The sequence below is a fragment of the Macaca mulatta genome, chromosome 9 (genome assembly GCF_049350105.2).
Source record: "Macaca mulatta isolate MMU2019108-1 chromosome 9, T2T-MMU8v2.0, whole genome shotgun sequence".
Classification (NCBI taxonomy): domain Eukaryota; kingdom Metazoa; phylum Chordata; class Mammalia; order Primates; family Cercopithecidae; genus Macaca; species Macaca mulatta.
The window spans coordinates 104260323-104277703 of NC_133414.1; the positions used below are offsets into that span (position 1 = coordinate 104260323).

The 17381-nt window shown below is 43.8% G+C and overlaps 2 protein-coding genes and 1 long non-coding RNA gene across 5 annotated transcripts in view; 1 reads left to right on the forward strand and 2 right to left on the reverse strand.

Moving 5' to 3' along the window:
- The window catches only part of CPEB3 (cytoplasmic polyadenylation element binding protein 3), a 242984-nt gene extending 240224 nt beyond the window's left edge, over positions 1–2760 (reverse strand). For all 3 annotated transcript variants that reach the window (XM_015147694.3, XM_002805760.4, XM_015147688.3), the window contains exon 1: positions 2608–2760. The gene's annotated coding sequence lies outside the window, so the exon portion shown is untranslated. The remainder of the gene's footprint in view (positions 1–2607) is intronic.
- Positions 2761–3044: 284 nt separating this feature from the next.
- MARCHF5 (membrane associated ring-CH-type finger 5) overlaps positions 3045–17381 on the forward strand; it is a 56603-nt gene continuing 42266 nt past the window's right edge. Inside the window, exon 1 of the mRNA NM_001261650.1 lies at positions 3045–3212. Within this exon, the coding sequence (NP_001248579.1) occupies positions 3178–3212 (35 nt within the window). The 5' untranslated portion in view covers positions 3045–3177. The remainder of the gene's footprint in view (positions 3213–17381) is intronic.
- LOC144331178 (uncharacterized) lies at positions 8964–12039 on the reverse strand. The gene is made up of 3 exons (XR_013398139.1): positions 12001–12039; positions 9746–10364; positions 8964–9532 (listed from the first exon to the last, which is right to left on the reverse strand). It is a non-coding gene; the product is annotated as an uncharacterized LOC144331178 (long non-coding RNA).

Genomic DNA, 17381 nt, shown 5'->3' on the forward strand with positions numbered 1-17381 from the left:
GCAAAACACCATCTCTACAAAAAAAAATTTTTTTAAGCCAGACATGGTGGCACGCCCCTGTAGTCCTAGCTACTTGGGGGGCTTAAGCAGGGGGATTGCTTGAACCCAAGGCTGAGGATGTAGTGAGCTGGCACCACCGCACTCCAGCCTGGATGACAAAGTGAGACCCTGTCAAAAAAAAAAAAAAAAAAAAACAGAATAATGCTGCTATAAACATTCACAAACAAGATTTTGTGTAGATATATGTTTTCATTTCTCTTAAAAATACCTAGAAGTGGAATTACTGGGTCACATGCTAATCACTCTTTAGACCAGTAACAGGATATTTTTTTTTTACTTCAAAAGGTTTTTGACACAGCCAGGAAGCTGACTTTTCATAAAAATGCAAACATAAAATCCATTTGTTGGTATAATAAGGTCAATTTGCACACTATCAACAAAATGTATCATATTTTCCAATTTCAGTTGAAATGGATTTTCTAACATTGGGTAAGATCTTAGAGTCTCGGAGTTTGTACTTGTGTACTTATCCATATGCTGGGATAAAATTCTGTTTTTAAGCAGAAAGTATGTCTTCAACTCCTATGGCTGACAACTGCTTAAGAAATAAGTACACGATAAGGTTAGACTGACACAGCACAAGGAGCAAAAAATAATAATTTAAAATGTTAAGACACTGGGCTGGGCATGGTGGCTCACATCTATGATCCCAGCCCAATGGGAGGCCGAGGCAGGCAGATCACCTGAGATCAGGAGTTCAATATCAGCCTGGTCAACATGGTAAAATCCCATCTCTGCCAAAAATACAAAAGTTAGCCGGGCACAGTGATACAAGCCTGTATTCCCAGCTACTCCAGAGGCTGGGGCACGAGAATCACTTGAACCCAGAGGCGGAGATTGCAGTGAGCCAAGATGGTGCCACTGCACTCCAGCCTGAGCAACACAGCAAGACTCCGTCTCAAAAAAAATAAAACAGGCTGGGCGCGGTGGCTCACGCCTGTAATCCCAGCACTTTGGGAGGCCGAGACGGGCTGATCACCTGAAGTCAGGAGTTCGAGACCAGCCTGGACAATATATAGTGAAACCCTGTCTCTACTAAAAAATACAAAAATTAGGTAGGTGTGGTGGCACACACCTATAGTCCCAGCTACTTGGGAAGCTGAGGCAGAAGGATCCCTTGAACCCAGGAGGCGGAGCTTGCAGTGAGCCAAGATAGCACCACTGCTCTCCAGCCTGGGCAACAGCAAGACTCTCAAAATAAATTAATTAAATAAAATATTAGACACTGGCCACATGCGGTGACTCACGCCTGTAATCCCAACATTTTGGGAGACTGATGCGGGTGGATCGCTTGAGCCCAGGCGTTCCAAGACCAGCCTGGGCAACAAGGCGACAAGGTGAAACCACGTCTCTACAAAAATATATATATAATACATATCATATAATATCATATGTATATATTACATAATATATATGTTATATTATATATTACATTATATATTATGTAATATATATAATACAAATATATATAAAATATTAGACATCCCGATTATACTACTCATTTTCTTTCGCTAGGAGGCGTGTGTGTGTGTGTGTGTGTGTGTGTGTGTGTGTGTGGTGGGGGGGTGCTGTTTCTCAAAAGCATATTTCAAAAATTGGAGGCCAAGTAAACTTCTGGTCACATTTTTGAGGGTTTGTTTTTTCCCAGCAATGAACGCTCTAGTTCAAATATACTTCGTAAATTTTGAACAGATAATAAAAAGTTGATTGTAAAACTCTACATTTAAAAAGAGCTTTAAAAACACATTTTCATTTTTTAAAAAATCAAACATCTTGCAGCAGAAATTAGACACAATCAAGGGAAAACTACCAGCGTCCTACCAGTCACAACCCTAGAGAAAATGCCACAGGTCGTCCAAAAAACGCATTCATTTGAGCCAACAGCTCTTTCCTCCCGCCAAAGCTATCCCTCGAACGTCAGAAGCTGACCCAAGGAGTGATTGATGATTTCTCCTTTTTGATTCCCCCTCACCCCCGCCACTCCCAATCCACCTGCTTTAAGGTGTCAACGCGACTACAAACGGTTAACAGTGACCAGCAGCAGAGAGAAACAAACGTCCCTGACAACCCACAGCTGAGTAAGCAAGAGCTGTTTATTCACCAACGTGTTCCATTTGGAGACTGTCGGCGAGCCCTGGAAAGCCCAAGCACATTAAGGTTCCTGGAGAGGGAGAGAATCATCTTTCCTTCCCCCCACTCCCCAGCCCCAAACACACACTGAGAGACTCGGGTGGAAGCCGTCTGGTCCAGGCAGTCCCGACTTGCCCGCCCCCTCAAGAAAAACCTCACGCACCAAAGCAGCCGACCCCTTGCGGGGGTGGTGTAATTCCCCCAAAATGGGCTCTGCCGCAGGAGAGGCTGGCTGCAGCGCCGGGGGCTTCGGAAGGAGTTACTGCCACCCCCAATGCCGCCACTGCCCGCCCTGACGCCACGGCCGGGGCTGGGGACCCTGATGAGAAATGGCCCTTCAGCCCCCTCCCCTCACCTGGCTCGGTCCCACCTGAGGGCTAGAGCGGAGGCAAAAAGAAACAGGCAGGGAGGGCTGACCTTGTTGCTACTGACAGTGGAGCGGCGCATCCTGCTGCTTCCTGGAAAGCGGCCCGAAAGACATTTTTTGCCCCTGGAGGAAGGAAACGGGAGGGCGCCGGCCGGACGGCGGCGGGCGCGGAGGCGTTGGTCCGGGCAGGCTGTGCAGCCTCTAAGCAGGGACGGTCCGAGGACTACATCTCCCAGGCTGCTTTGGGCCGCCCTGCGTCGTAACCCCGGCGCGCACGGAGGCGGTGACTCTTACCTCACAAAGGTAGCTCCTCCGCCGGCAGCAACTCGGCGCCCGCGGTCCATGGACCGGAACCTCGGGCCGACGGACAGGAACCCGGGCCGCGATCGCCGCCTCCCCGCCTCAGGCTCCTCCTCCTCGTTCTCCGCCGCCTCCACCGGACGCCCGCAGGCCCCGCACCGCCGCCGCCCGGCTAGCGCAGCTGCCCCGGGAAGCTGGGTGACTGGTTCGCGGCTGCCGCCGGACTGCGGCCTACTCCGCTGTCTCTCAGTGCTATTGTCCCTGGGCCTGGCCTTGAGCGGGTCCACTGGGGAGGGCCGAGTGCGCCGGCTCCGCGGAAGATGCCGGACCAAGCCTTACAGCAGATGCTGGACAGGTACGGGCAGCTGTTGGGGGGGGACCGGGAGCCGCCGACCCTCGCTCTGGCCCTGCCCGCGCCCGCCCTCGAGGCTCTTGGTGAGCAGAACTCGGCGTGCCGGGAGGAGTTCCACGGCCGGGGGGCCGTGAGAGGGGCAGAAAGTTTGGAGTCTAGACTTGGGGAGGACAGAACGAGCGGCCTGGGTCGTAGACTTTGGGTGAAACTTAGCTAAGGAGTGGCGTCTGGTTTCTTTGGAACCCCGTTTTGACGTGAGAGGGACCCATGTTAATCCACAAAATTAGTTTTCCTTACCCTCCTCGCCTCCCCCTTCCTCCCTCCCCAACTTGTAAAGTGTCAGCGATGTCACTGGCAAGAAGAACCGGGTTATCTTTCAGGAGAATGACCCCCTTACAATTTTAAGTCTCTGTCTGAGAACCAATGATAAACATTCTTTTAGAAAGCCTGATAGGCTGATTTCGTTCTCTCCCCTTTCCCTGAGCCCGCACCACCCTCCCCCCGCCCCATCCCGTCCCCACCTCCGAACTGTAAGGTCAGAGTATCCGCAAGGGAGCTTTAACGGTCAGACCAAAGTAGAGGTTATGGAAAACAGCCAAATGAGTCCAATGCTGAACACTTAGTGTACTTGGCGATCGTTGGGTTCATTGAAAACGTTTCAGCTCGTACAGGAGTCCAGTTGCCCATTCTTGGGGGGCCCCAGTCTGTAAAACTCTTTGTGAAGTCGGGTGCACCGCCCTCTGCTGTTGAAATTCTAGTCCGTGGGTTCTACCATGAGTTTTGGGAGACTCTAGATCCACATTTCCCCCCAGCTGAGTCTTACTTTCTGGCATAGCAAGTTGTACAAGCTAATTCATAATGTTTGTGGTTGCTTACAATTCTCAGCAGACATCACTTGCCACCCATTTCAGCAGGTGGTACCAACTCTTTGTACTCAGTAAAATTCCAACTGTAAGGTGTTAAATGAAGGCCCTCCCTTGAGTTTATACCCAGTTAAATGCTGTTTGGGTCTGCCACACCCAGAACACAAGTGACCCAAGTGTACACATCCTTCCAGAGTGACAGACATTTTCTTGGAGCTTAGAATTTTGAGCCATCTCAGTTGATAGAAATTATGTCACTAATTTTTTTCAGTTGAGGTAACTGGTGATTCATCCAGCCCTTGTTTCAGGTCAACATTCTGACAATTGTATTGACCACCCTTTTATGTATGTGTGTGGTTTATAAGCTCTTGGAAGGCAGAAACTTACTCACTATTTATCTTGAATCCCAGAACAGAGCCTGGTACTCAGTAGGTAATCAGTAAGTATTTGCTGTATGAACTGACGCACAAAGTTATTTGTCAGTTTCCCCAGTTGTCTAGGGGTCTGATAATTTACCAGGTTTTCCTTTCATTGTAAATTGGCAAATTAAAATATGCCCAGAGGAGACCACCTGCCACTGCCAGTTCTGTTCTGTTGAAACCCTGTTTTGATGCAGGGTATTTTGTAATTAATTTTTTCCTCTGAGGGCCTCCTTTCATTTTTACATAGTGACTTTTTTTCTTCTTTTTTTGAGACAGGGTCTCTGTTGCCCAGACTGGAATGCAGTGGCAGTGGCAGTGGTCTGATCTCAGCTCACTGCAACCCCTGCCTCCCGGGCTCAGGTGATCCTCCTACCTCAGCCTCCCTAGTAGCTGGGACCACAGCACATACCACCATACCCAGCTAATTTTTTGTATTTTTATAGAGCCGGAGTTTTGCCATGTAGCCCCTGCTGGTCTCAAACTCCTGGGCTCAAGTGATCCAAGTGATCCTCCCGCCTAGCCTCCCAAAGTGCTGTGTCGTCAAGCATGAGCTATCGCGCCCGGCCTAGAAAAGTTCTTATGTCCAAAAGCTGACCTGGCTTTTCATATGCTCTTTGGAGATTTCCATAAAAGTAAGAAGCCAAAGAATGAGGCTGGGCACAGTGGCTTACCCCTGCAATCCCAGCACTTTGGGAAGCCAAGGCGGGCAGATTACTTGAGGTCAGGCGTTCGAGACCAGCCTAGCCAACATGGTGAAAACCCTGTCTCTACGGGAAAAAAAAAAAAAAATTAGGCAGGCATGGTGGCATGGGCCTGTAGTTCCAACAGGAGGCTGAGGCATGAGAATTGCTTGAACCTGGGAGACGGAGGTTGCAGTGAGCCGAGATTGCACCATTGCACTCCAGCCTGGGTGACAGAGCAAAACTCCATCTCAAAAAAAAAAAAGCTAGTGAGGCATTTAAACCTCAACAGAAATGTGAAGATTCTGGCTGCCATTTACTGAAATAGGTGACTATGACACTGGCTTACTTTCATCTTTGTACTCTTTTGACATATCTTAAAGTAGATTTTTAACATGACTTTCAAAGACCTTTATTGTCTAGATTAGTAGTTGGCAACCTGTTTCCATGTTAGAATTACCTGGGGAACATTTCAAAATATGCATGGATGCTGGATCCTGTCTAAGACCAGTAAGATCAAAAATTTCTGTAGGGTAGAGCTTGGGCATCTATATTTTAAAACTTTTTAAATGTTTCAGATATGGCTGAAACCTACTGCCCTAAGTCCTAAGGCAGTGATATCTTTCAAGATAAGAGATAATAAGGCATAGTGATTAAAGCTTGGGCTCAGAGATAGAAAGCATGAAATTCAAATTTTGCCACTTACTAGCTATGTGACTTTGAATTTAGATTCTGACACTATGTATATGATCATTTATAAAATGGGAACCCTACTTCACAGGGCTACAGCAAATGAAAACATACATCTCTGTAAAACAACAAAACACTCTGTGTTAGCCCAATAGAAGGCACTTAAGACTAATGTAAACCCGTTTGGCCGTTTTTCCCCCATCTACTTTATGTTTAAAGTTTTCTTCATCTGGGCTGGCCCTACTGCAAGTTGAACACAAAGATACTCAACATGGTTCACTTGAGGAATACCAACAGGGCCAAAAGACTAAAATATGTCAGCCTATTAGGACCCAGAATTCTTTTCATGAATTTGACTTCTCCTCAACCTGGTTTTTGGTGGCAATTTTTGAGGGACAGAATTTAGCTCAGATAACTGTTCGTTTGTTTGTTTCTTGAATGCAGGTTTTATCTTTGTGAAGACTAGGGAAATGTGTGTTACATATTGTTCTGTTGCTTTTAGGTTAAGTTATGTATTTTATTTAGGGCAGGCACAGTGGCTCATACCTGTAATCCCAGCACTTCGGGAGGCCGAGATGAGAGGATTGCTTGAGCCCAGGAGTTGGAGACCAGCGTGGGCAACATGGCGAGACTCAGTCTCTACAGAAAATTTAAAAATTAGGCCAGGCGTGGTGGCACGTGCCTATGATTCCAAATATTCAGGAAGCTGAGGTGGAAGGATTCCTTGGGGGTTGTGGCTGCAGTGAGCTGTGTTTGTGCCGCTGGGTACTCCAGCCCAGGTAACAGAGCAAGACCCTGTCTTTAAAAAAAAAAAAAAAAGTTGTGTTATTTTACAATGAATCAGTTATTAAACATTTACACTTATTGAATTTATTTAACAAATACTGAGTGTCTTCATATGCCCAGTACCATTCTAGGCCCTTGGTATATAGTGGTGAATTGAACGTAACAAAAATGCCCTTATGGAGTTTCAATTCCAGTGGTGTTTGTGTTGTCTAAACCGTCAAAGTGAAGACTATTTTAATTGTAACATGAATGGTATGTTCAGTTTATACCACTTAATCTTTCAGGGTTTTTAAACTAGAGGTAACTTTTTTTTTTTTTTTTTTTTGAGGCAAGGTTTCACTCTGTCACCTAGGCTAGAATGCAGTGGCGCGATTTCGGCTCACTGCAACCTCTGCCTCCCGGATTCAGGCATTTCTTCTGCCTCAGCCTCCCGAGTAACTGGGACTGCAGGCGTGCACCACCACACCCGGCTAATTTTTGTATTTTTAATAGAGATGGGGTGTTGCCAAGTTGGCCAGGCTGGTATCGAACTCCTGACCTCAAGCAGTCCACCTGCCTCGCCTCCCAAAGTGCTGCCAAAGTGCTGGGATTAAAGGCGTGAGCCACTGCGCTCAGCCAACTAGTGGCAACTTCTTTTTTTTTTCTTTTTTGAGATGGAGTCTCTGTCGCAGTCTCAGCTCACTGCAAACTCTGCCTCCTGGGTTCACGCCATTCTCCTGCCTCAGCCTCCCAAGTACCTGGGACTACAGGCCCCCGTCACCACGCCCGGCTAATTTTTTTCTGTTTTTAGTAGAAACGGGGTTTCACGGTGTTAGCCAGGATAGTCTCAATCTCCTGACCTCGTGATCCGCCCACCTAGGCCTCCCAAAGTGCTGGGATTACAGGCGTGAGCCACCGCGCCTGGCACGTGGCAACTTCTAAATAGCTGAAGTTGAATTCCCTTGTCCTTTGCAAATAACTCACTTTAGTTTAGCTATTATTTGTTTATACTGCAGTATTTATAGGTGAAAAGAGTATATATATATATGGATTTTTTTTTTTTTTTTTTGACACAGAGTTTCGCTCTTGTTGCCCAGGCTGCTGGAGTGCAATGGCGTGATCTTGGTTCACCGCAACCTCTGCCTCCCGGGTTCGAGTGATTCTCCTCCCTCAGCCTCCCGAGTAGCCAGGATTACAGGCATGTGCCACCATGCCCGGCTAATTTTGTATTTTTAGTAGAGATGGGGTTTCTTTATGTTGGTCAGGCTGGTCTCAAACTCCTGACCTCAGGTGATCCACCTACCTTGGCCTCCCAAAGTGCTGGGATTACAGGGGTGAGCCACCACGCTTGGCCATATGGATATATGTTCTTTTGATTGCCTTTCATTTTTATAAACTACAAGTGTTTTATATAAATTTATTATTTGAACCTTTTAAGTTGTTGTGGGTAAACAAGAATGGTGGAAAGGGGGGTGATTTTTCTAGTGTTATGAATGTTTCAGTGTCACAAATACCATTTCCCTGAAATGATAACCATTCATAAGCCCAAACCCTTTATATCAGGCCTTTTGAACCTTAGTTAGCTCTTCTGTCTTTCATTGCTTCAATTCTTTAATAAGAAGTCGTTATATATTACTTTTTCTTTCACCACCGACATTCTCATTTTTCTCTAAAACTTCTCAAAGTTAGTGAATTTACAGAGAACAATGCAAAGAATATTATAACAAACTGCAGGAATGGACCTCTGATTTGAAGCCTGGACCTACTGAGAACTGCTTTTGGAAACTACTTCTGCTTCCCTCATCTTAAAATAAAGACACATTAATTTGTTGAGGTTGTTTTGCATCACTTACTTGCATCTAGTGAGTAGGCAAGGAGTGTAGCCAGAATGTCCCCAGAATGGTCAGGATGGGAGAAAGAGCAGAGTGGTCTGTTCCTCCAGCCCCCTCCCACAATGGTAAAGCGAATTACAATTCTGCTTCTGTGAGTGTGTTATCTACAGATGTATACCCCTTTGAAGACCAAGGAAGCTATACTCTGATAGGAGCAATGCTGTATAAACAATTTCTCTTTGTCAGTTGACCTCTTTTTCTCAATCACATCACCATGTTGACAATTACAGACCAATGCCCAGAATTAAAAACCATCATCAATTATATTTATTTCCAGATATGTGTAAAAAATGGAAACATCATAGATAAAATTAAATCCCCTTTGATCACCGTCCCCCATGCCGTATCTTCTCATCCCCACTCCACTATCATAAAATGGGTTTACATTCTTCCATCCTTCTTGGTTTAATGCTTTTATATAGAAAAGTGTATTAATAGACAGCTTTTTTTTTTTTTTTTTTTTTGAATCAGGGTCTTACTCCATTGCTAAGGCTGGAATGGAGTGTCACAATCACAGCTCACTACAGCCTCAACCTCCCAGGCTCAAGTGATCCTCCCACCTCAGCTTCCAGAGTAGCTGGGACTACTCGTGTGCACCAACCACACCTGGCTGATTTTTTGTATTTTTTTGGTGCAGACAGGGTTTCACCATGTTGCCAAGGCTGGACTCAAACTCCTGGGCTTAAGTGATCCTCTCGCCTCAGCCTCTCAAAGTGCGGGGGACTACAGGTGTGTTCCACCACACCCAGCTTTCAACTTTTTTTTTTTTCTTTTTTTTGAGACAGAATCTCACTCTGTCACCCAGGCTGGAGTACAGTGGTGTGGTCTCGGCTCACTGCTGCAACCTCCACCTCTCGAGTTCAAGTGATTCTCCCACCTCAGCCTCCCAAGTAGTTGGGACTACAAGCGCATGCCACCACACCCAGCTAATTTTTTGTATTTTTAGTAGAGACAGGGTTTCACTATGTTGCCCAAGCTGGTCTTGAACTCCTGACCTCATGATCCACCCACCTTGGCCTCCCAAAGTGCTGGGATTTCAGGCGTGAGCCGCCACACCTGGCCTTTTTTCTTTTTAATCCAGTCTCGTTTATGACATTTAGGTTCTTATTTTCTCTTTATTATTTCTCCTGATAATTTGACTTTCATTCCCATTTCTTGTCGTTAGGTCTACTGAAAGTATACTGAAGGGCTGGGTGCAGTGGCTCACACCTGTAATCCCAGCACTTTGGAAGGCCGAGGCAGGCCTATCACTTGAGGTCAGGAGTTCAAGACCAGCCTGGCCAACATGGCAAAACCCCATCTCTACAAAAACTACAAACATTAGTAGGGCTTAGTGGCACACGCCTGTAATCTCAGCTACTCGGGAGGCTGAGGCACGAGAATCACTTGAACCTGGGAGGCAAAGGTTGTAGTGAGCTGAGATGGTGCCACTGCACTCCAGCCTGAGCAACAGAGCAAGACTCACTCTCTCTCTCTCTTTATACACACACACACACACACACAAGATCACCAATAATTTCTTAATAAATACAATGACATTTTCTTGAGGACTTTTTGTCCTTAAGTATCACTTTACCTTTTTCTTCCTTCAATTTCTATATATGGTTCAATTCTCAGCATTTACTATTTTGAAAAAGTATACTTACTCACTCTCTTTCCTGTTTATTCAAATGACTCCCAGATCTCTGTCTTTATTCCTGACCTCTTTTCCTCATTTCCTTTAGCACCTAATTTCTACCTGCCCAGTGGACATTTCCATTAATGTGTATACAGTATTGCCAATCAGTCTAAAACTAAGCTACTTATCTTGACTTCTCAATTTTTGGTCTTTGATATTACCAGTCTTGTCCACCAGCTATAAAACATAAATTTTGTTTGTTTGTTTGTTTTTGAGACAAGGTCTGGCTCTGTCACCCAGGCTGGAGTGCAGTGGCCCATCTCGGCTCACTACAACCTCCATCCCCCACCCCCCGGCTCAAAATACCCTCCCAGCTCAGCCTCCTGACTAGCTGGGACTACATGCCAAGCTAATTTTTGTATTTTTAGTAGAGACGGGCTTTCGCCATGTTGCCCAGGCTGGTCTCAAACTCCTGAGCTCAAGTGACCCTCCTCCCTCAGCCTCCCAAAGTACTGGGATTGCAGGCATGAGCCTGGCCAAAACATAAGGTTTTTTATTTTCTTTGTTTTTTTTAAAGAGGCAGGGTCTTGCACTCCCAGGCTCAAGCCTCCCAAGTAGCTAGGAGCACAGTGCAAGCCAGCATGCCCAGCTAATTTTTTTGTAACTTTTTGTTTGGTGGGGAGGGGAACAGAGACGGGTCTTACTATGTTGTCCAGGCTGGTCTCAAACTCCTGTTCTCCACCAATCCTACCTTGGCCTCCCAAAGTGTTGGCACTACAGGCATGAGCTACCTTGCCCGGCCTTTTAAAATTTTTTTGCTTTCTTCTTTCCTTCGAGATCCACTTGTTTATCACATATTTTTTATTTTCCTTTTTCTAGCTTCAATTTTTCGCTTGGTCCAGTTTGGCCTACAGAGTGGCACTAGAATTAGCCAAGGCACAGTTAAAATCATGCAATTTCTGTACTTGAAAATCTGCCAGTCTCTGTGCCATCTAAAAGGATAAAACGTAAACTTTCAACAGGGTAATGTGCTTTGATCTGTTACTATAATCCAGCCCCAACCTACCTTAACCATCCTCTCCTGCACTCCCCTTCATTGACCCCTGAAATATCCTGCTCTATCATTTCTCTTTTTTTGCTTTAGGTGCCTTCCTCCCTCCTAAGACCTGGCGAAGTCTTACCCATATTGAATTCAGCTGAAATACTACAGTGACGCCTTGCACAGCTCCCCCACACAGAGTTAATAACTCCTTCCTTTGTTTCAATAGAACCTTTTTGCATTTTTTATACTATATCACATTATACTGTAATTTTTTTAATATACTTGTCCCGTGTCTCAGAGCTTCACACACAGACACACACACAAACCCTTACCACCACCACACATATTCATCTGGAAGTTCATTGAGAACAAAAACTGCCTGTACTCCCTATCCTATTTTCCCACAAGGGCCTTAGTACATAGGAGACCCCTTTTGTATCACGGTGTCTTTCTTTTCATTCTTTGTGACATATCAGTGCTTAGAATAATCGTTCAGAAGCACCATTTTTTTAAATTGCCTCATTTGCTCAAAACTTGTATTTTCTTACTGCTTATTGAGGTTAAGTTCAGGGCTGGGCACTTTGGGAGGCTGAGGCAGGAGGATCACCTGATCTCAGGAGTCAGAGACCCGCCTGAGCAAAATACTAAGACCCCATCTCTACAAAAAAATAAAAAAATTAACAAGTGCAGTGGTGCATGCCTGTATTCCCAGCTACTCAGGAGGCTGAAGCGGGAGGATCATTTGAGCCTGGGAGATTGAGGCTGCAGTGAGCCATGATCACACCACTGCACTCCAGCCTGGGTATAACAAAGCAAGACCTTGTCTCAAAAAGAAAAAAAAAAAAAGATCTGGCCAGGCTCAGTGGCTCACGCCTGTAATCCCAGCACTTTGGGAGGCCAAGAGGAGCAGATTGCTTGAGCCCAAGAGTTTGAGACCAGCGTGGGGCAACATGGAGAAACCCTGTGTCTACTTAAAAGAAAGAAAGAGGGAGGAGAGAGAGGGAGGGAGGGAAAGCAAGCAAGCAAAAATAGCCGGGTGTGGTGGTCCACACCTGTAATCTCAGCTACTGAGGAGGCTGGGAGGATCACCTGAGCCCAGGTTGTAGAGGTTACAGTGAGCTGAGATTGCACCATGCCACTGCACTCCAGCCTGGGCCACAGAGCAAGACCCTGTCTCAAAAAAGAAAAAAAAGAGATCATATTCTTTAGCCCATCCTTCAGGACTTCAGGACACTCACCGTTATTCACAGACCATTTATTATGCTCCCTATTATGTTTAAGATAAGGAGTACATGGCTGGCACCAACTGCCTTTTTAAAGCCTTTTTCTCTTTATGAATAAGTGTGTAAGTACCTAAGTCTTTTGCCCAAGCCAAATGGGCTTGGACACTTTCTTCCAAACATAAGATGGTTTTTGTTTTTGGGTTTTGTTTGGCATCTTTTCTTTCAAAGCTCTACCCATTCTTCAAGACCTAGTTAGGTTCTGCCTTGTTCATAAGGCTCTTCTGACCATGTCTGCAGAAATATTTTTCTTGTCGTCTCTAAACTCATGTAGCAATTCATCTTCAGTGCCTCCTAATTCTAATTTTATTTTATTTTATTTTATTTTATTTATTTATTTATTTTTTTGAGGCAGAGCCTTCACTCTGTTGCCCAACCTGGAGTGGAGTAGTGCAACCTTGGCTCACTGCAGCCTCCACCTCCCGGGTTCAAGCAATTCTCATGCTTCAGCCTCCCAAGTAGCTGGGATTACAGGCATGTGCCATCATGCTCAGCTAATTTTTTGTATTTTTGGTAGAGACAGGGTTTCACTGTTTTGGCCAGGCTGGTCTTGAACTCCTGGCCTCAAGCAGTCCTCTCTGCTCAATCTCCCAAAGTGCTGGGATTACAGGCATGAGCCACAACGCCTGACCTGCCTCCTAGTTCTTTATGTGCCATAGTTCGCAAAGATGACAATATTTATATGGCCTGTTGGAGTAAACTGAAAGGGATTTCCGTCTCTGGAGGAAGCGCCTTATGACTGCTTTAAAGTACCTTAGTAAAATGAAACACGTACTTTTTTGTACTGCTGTAATTTTCTAAGAAATGGGAAATGTAAGTTTTTCTCTGAATACACTATACATAGGGCAGCATGGTGCAGTGAAAAAAGCTGATGATTTGGAGTCATGGCCCAGGTTGCATCCATACCTCTCTACTTACTGTGTGGCCTTGGCCAGATCACTTAACCTTGCTGGGCTTTTGGTTCTTGTTTAAGATGGGATTAATTGTGCTTTCAGAGTTTATGAACATCAAAGACAAAAGGCATGGCATGAATATGTTATACTCAATAAATGATTGCTCAGTATTCGTGGGGAATTGGTTCTGGGACCTCCCCAAGGATGCCAAACTGTGGATGCTCAAGTCCCTGATATAAAATGGTGTAGTATTTGCATATACATCCTCCTGTACACTTTACGTTCTCTCTAGATTATGTATAATACCTAATACAGACCGGGTGCAGTGGCTCACGCCTGTAATCCCAGCACTTTGGGAGCCTGAGGCAGGCGGATCATCTGAGGTCAGGAGTTTGAGACCAGCCTGGCCAACATGGTGAAATCCTGTCTCTACTAAAAATACAAAAGAAATTAGCTGGGCATGGTGGCACATACCTGCAATCCCAGCTACTTGGGAGACTGAGGCAGGAGGATCGCTTGAACCCGAGAGGCAGAGATTGCAGTGAGCTGAGACCACGCCATTGCACTCCAGCCTGGGTGACGAGCAAGAGTCCATCTCAAAATAAAAATAAAAATACCTAATATAGTGTAAATGCTATGCAAATAGTTGTTATACTGTATTGTTTATGAAATAATAACAAGGAAAAGTCCATACACGTTCAGTACAGACTCTTTTTTTGCAAATGTAATTGACCTGAGGTTAGTTGAATGAACAGATGCAGAACCCTCAGTTGGAGGGCTGACTATATTTCTTCTCACCTTTGTTTTTGGTAATGTGTCATGATTGTGGTTATATGTCTTTGATAGATCCAGGTACTTTAACTTCCATTCCACTAGGATGAATGGACATATTAGTCTCCTTGATAGCGTGCTTTCTGTTTCAGAATTCTTGGGTGTGACACTTAATCCTGAGACAAAATAAGCAGCATGTAGTTTTTTGTTTGTTTGTTTTGTTTTTGTTTTTTGAGATGGAGTTTCACTCTTGTTACCCAGGCTGGAGTGCAATGGCACAATCTCAGCTCACTGGAGCCTCCGCCTCCTGAGTTCAAGCGATTTTCCTGCCTCAGCCTCCTGAGTAGCTGGGATTACAGGCATGCACCACCACACCCGGCTAATTTTGTATTTTTAGTAGAGACAGGATTTCTCCATGTTGGTCAGGCTGGTGTCGAACTCCCGACCTCAGGTGATCCGCCCACCTCGGCCTCCTGAAGTGCTGGGATTACAGGCGTGAGCCACGGTGCCCAGCCTAACATGTAGTTTTTTGTTTTTTTTTTTTTCATTGTCGAATGGAGTCCTCCTTACATTAACCAGAGTATGAATCTCCAAACTTGTTCTGAATTAAGAAGTGCTTGTTCTCTTTCCTTAGAACAGTCATGTAAATACACTATTATGGCACCATATATACTACAACAGCAGCAATTTAAGGCTTATTCCATGCTTGCTTTCTATATTCTCAAACTCTTCTATTCTGCTACACTCCAATTTTCATCACAGTGATTTCTCAGGCAGGAGTCTGATTTCCCAGAACTTCCTAAGAATCCAAAATAAACACCTGCAATTTGAGCCTGCAAAGAAAGGCTTTACTACCAGCTGTTTTTTAAGATACTGTACCTATCTTGCTTAATTTAGTGCCAGTGAGAAACTATCTTTTTGATAAATAAAGCCCCCCTCACTTTTTTCTACATACTTTGAAAATAACCTGTTTGATCAGATAGGCTGTAAATTAGTCACAAATGAACCCTATGAAGTGAGATTATCTTTGTTATTCATCCTTTCTCAACTGGTTTATAATACCTAGCTTCATCTTAAAATCTTTCTGCTCCAACCACATTGGTCCATTAATATATGTTCATTTCCATCTCTAAGCTTGCTTACTCTGTTTTTCTTACTTCAAACTCCTTTTCTTTCCACTCTAACTTGAATTCTCATCTGTAGTTCTTTCCTTTTGAAACCTCAGCTGTTTCATCCTGTTTCTTGGTCTCTCATCACATTTCTGTATTAAGGTGTCTAACAACTTTTCTTGGCACTTAATGCTTGGTATGGCAGGATTTTTTTTGTGATCCTTGTATGCATGTTTGTTCATTAACTAGACTGGAAGTTCCTTACATGTAGTTCCTTGTGGCATCAAATAATGAATGTACTTATTAGGTACTCAAGTGGATTTAGGAGGAGATCTTGAATAATGTTAGATGTAGGGCAATTTTGTCACGTATATTCCTTAAACTCTATATAAATTTTACTGTTTACACTTTATTAGTTTACTATATAACTGGCAAAAACCATCATAATTTTAAAGTCACATGGAATTATATTACCAATACCAGTAAGACTATACATCTGTTTTTAGAAATAAGTAATAGTCCTTAGATTTGTCTAGTTTAGTTCTCTTTTGTTGTCTTCATATAATGACAGTGATTTGTTCTTTGATCCCTGAACCAATCATGATACTTACCAGATCTCCTTTTACTTTGTAAATGAATATGCCCCAACTTGGTGAATGGGATGGTGTAGGAGTACATATATGTACGTCAGCAACTAGGTGGCTAGAGCTACCAGAAGGATAATAAGGGTGAAAGAAATGAATTGAAAGGATTTAAATGAATCTTAAGTAGTTGTGTGGCCTGTTGAAAAATTGGGGAATGACTAGGAATCCAGAACATTTTCCACTGAATGCCAGGGTGCCAAGCAGAATTGCTTTATGTGCTAATGGTAAGAAAACTGCATCCATAAATTTTAGGAATTTGAATGGAAAGCTGACACCATTACTGTCGTCATTGTCAATGTTGTTATTGCTAGTGGTCATATGGAGGTTATATACATGCCAGGCAATTTTTAAGCAGTTTCTTAATCACACGTTTAATCTTTTACAATAGGGGACCTTAACATAAAACATTTTTTATGCTAAAACTCCTTTAGTGGTCTGGTTAAGCCTATGGGTTTCTTCTCAGAATGTTTTTGAAAGAATAAAACAAAATATATAGGATTAGAAATGAAACCAATTATATTGAAGTATAGCTATCAAAATACTAAAGGCCTAATATAGTAATATGAACGTTAACATATTAAAATACAAGATTTATCAGTTGGCCTGATAACTAATTTCAAATTACAATGAGCTAAATGTTATTTCACGATCTGTACAGCTGTAAAGTAATATGTAAATTTCTGGTTGCTATATTAATTTCTAATTGCTATGCTGCTAATATTACTGTGGTTTGCTTGCACCCATTATTGAAGAAAAGCTACATTTTAGAGCTTAGCAAAAATAAACATGGGATGGTTTTTCTCCCTTCATCCAGATTTACCTATCCCCACACCCTAAGTTTTTCATAGACCCCAGATTAAGAACCCCTGCTTTGCAACAACTCTTTGAAAGAGATTCTTTCATTAAACCTATGTAGTTAGCAGTGGTTTGAACCCAGACAATCTGGCTCCAAAGTCCAGGTTCTTTAACCAGCTAGAATATCCTGAATTTGCATTATCTTTTTCCCCAAATTAATTTAACCTTGTTTCCTTAGGAAAAAATACCTTAAGCATTTTACTTACTGTTTAAAATTAACAACCAAATAATTTGAAAATGTTTACAGTGAGCATAAAATGGAATTTGATTTCTATGTTAGGGTGAGTTAAGAATAATTACGGGGCCAGGCGCGGTGGCTCACGCCAGTAATCCCAACACTTTGGGAGGCCAAGGTGGACGGATCACAAGGTCAGGAGATCGAGACCATCCTGGCTAACACAGTGAAACCCCATCTCTACTGAAAATACAAAAAAATTAGCCAGACGTGGTGGTATGTGCCTGTTGTCCCAGCTATTCAGGAGACTGAGGCAGAAGAATTGCTTAAACATGGGAGGCAGAGGTTGCAGTGAGCTGAGATCACACCACTGCTCTCCAGCCTGGGCAACAGAGCGAGACTCCATCTCCAAAAAAAAAAAAAAAAAAAAAAAGTTACAAAGGAGAAATCAGAAAAAAGGAAGGAAGAATGGC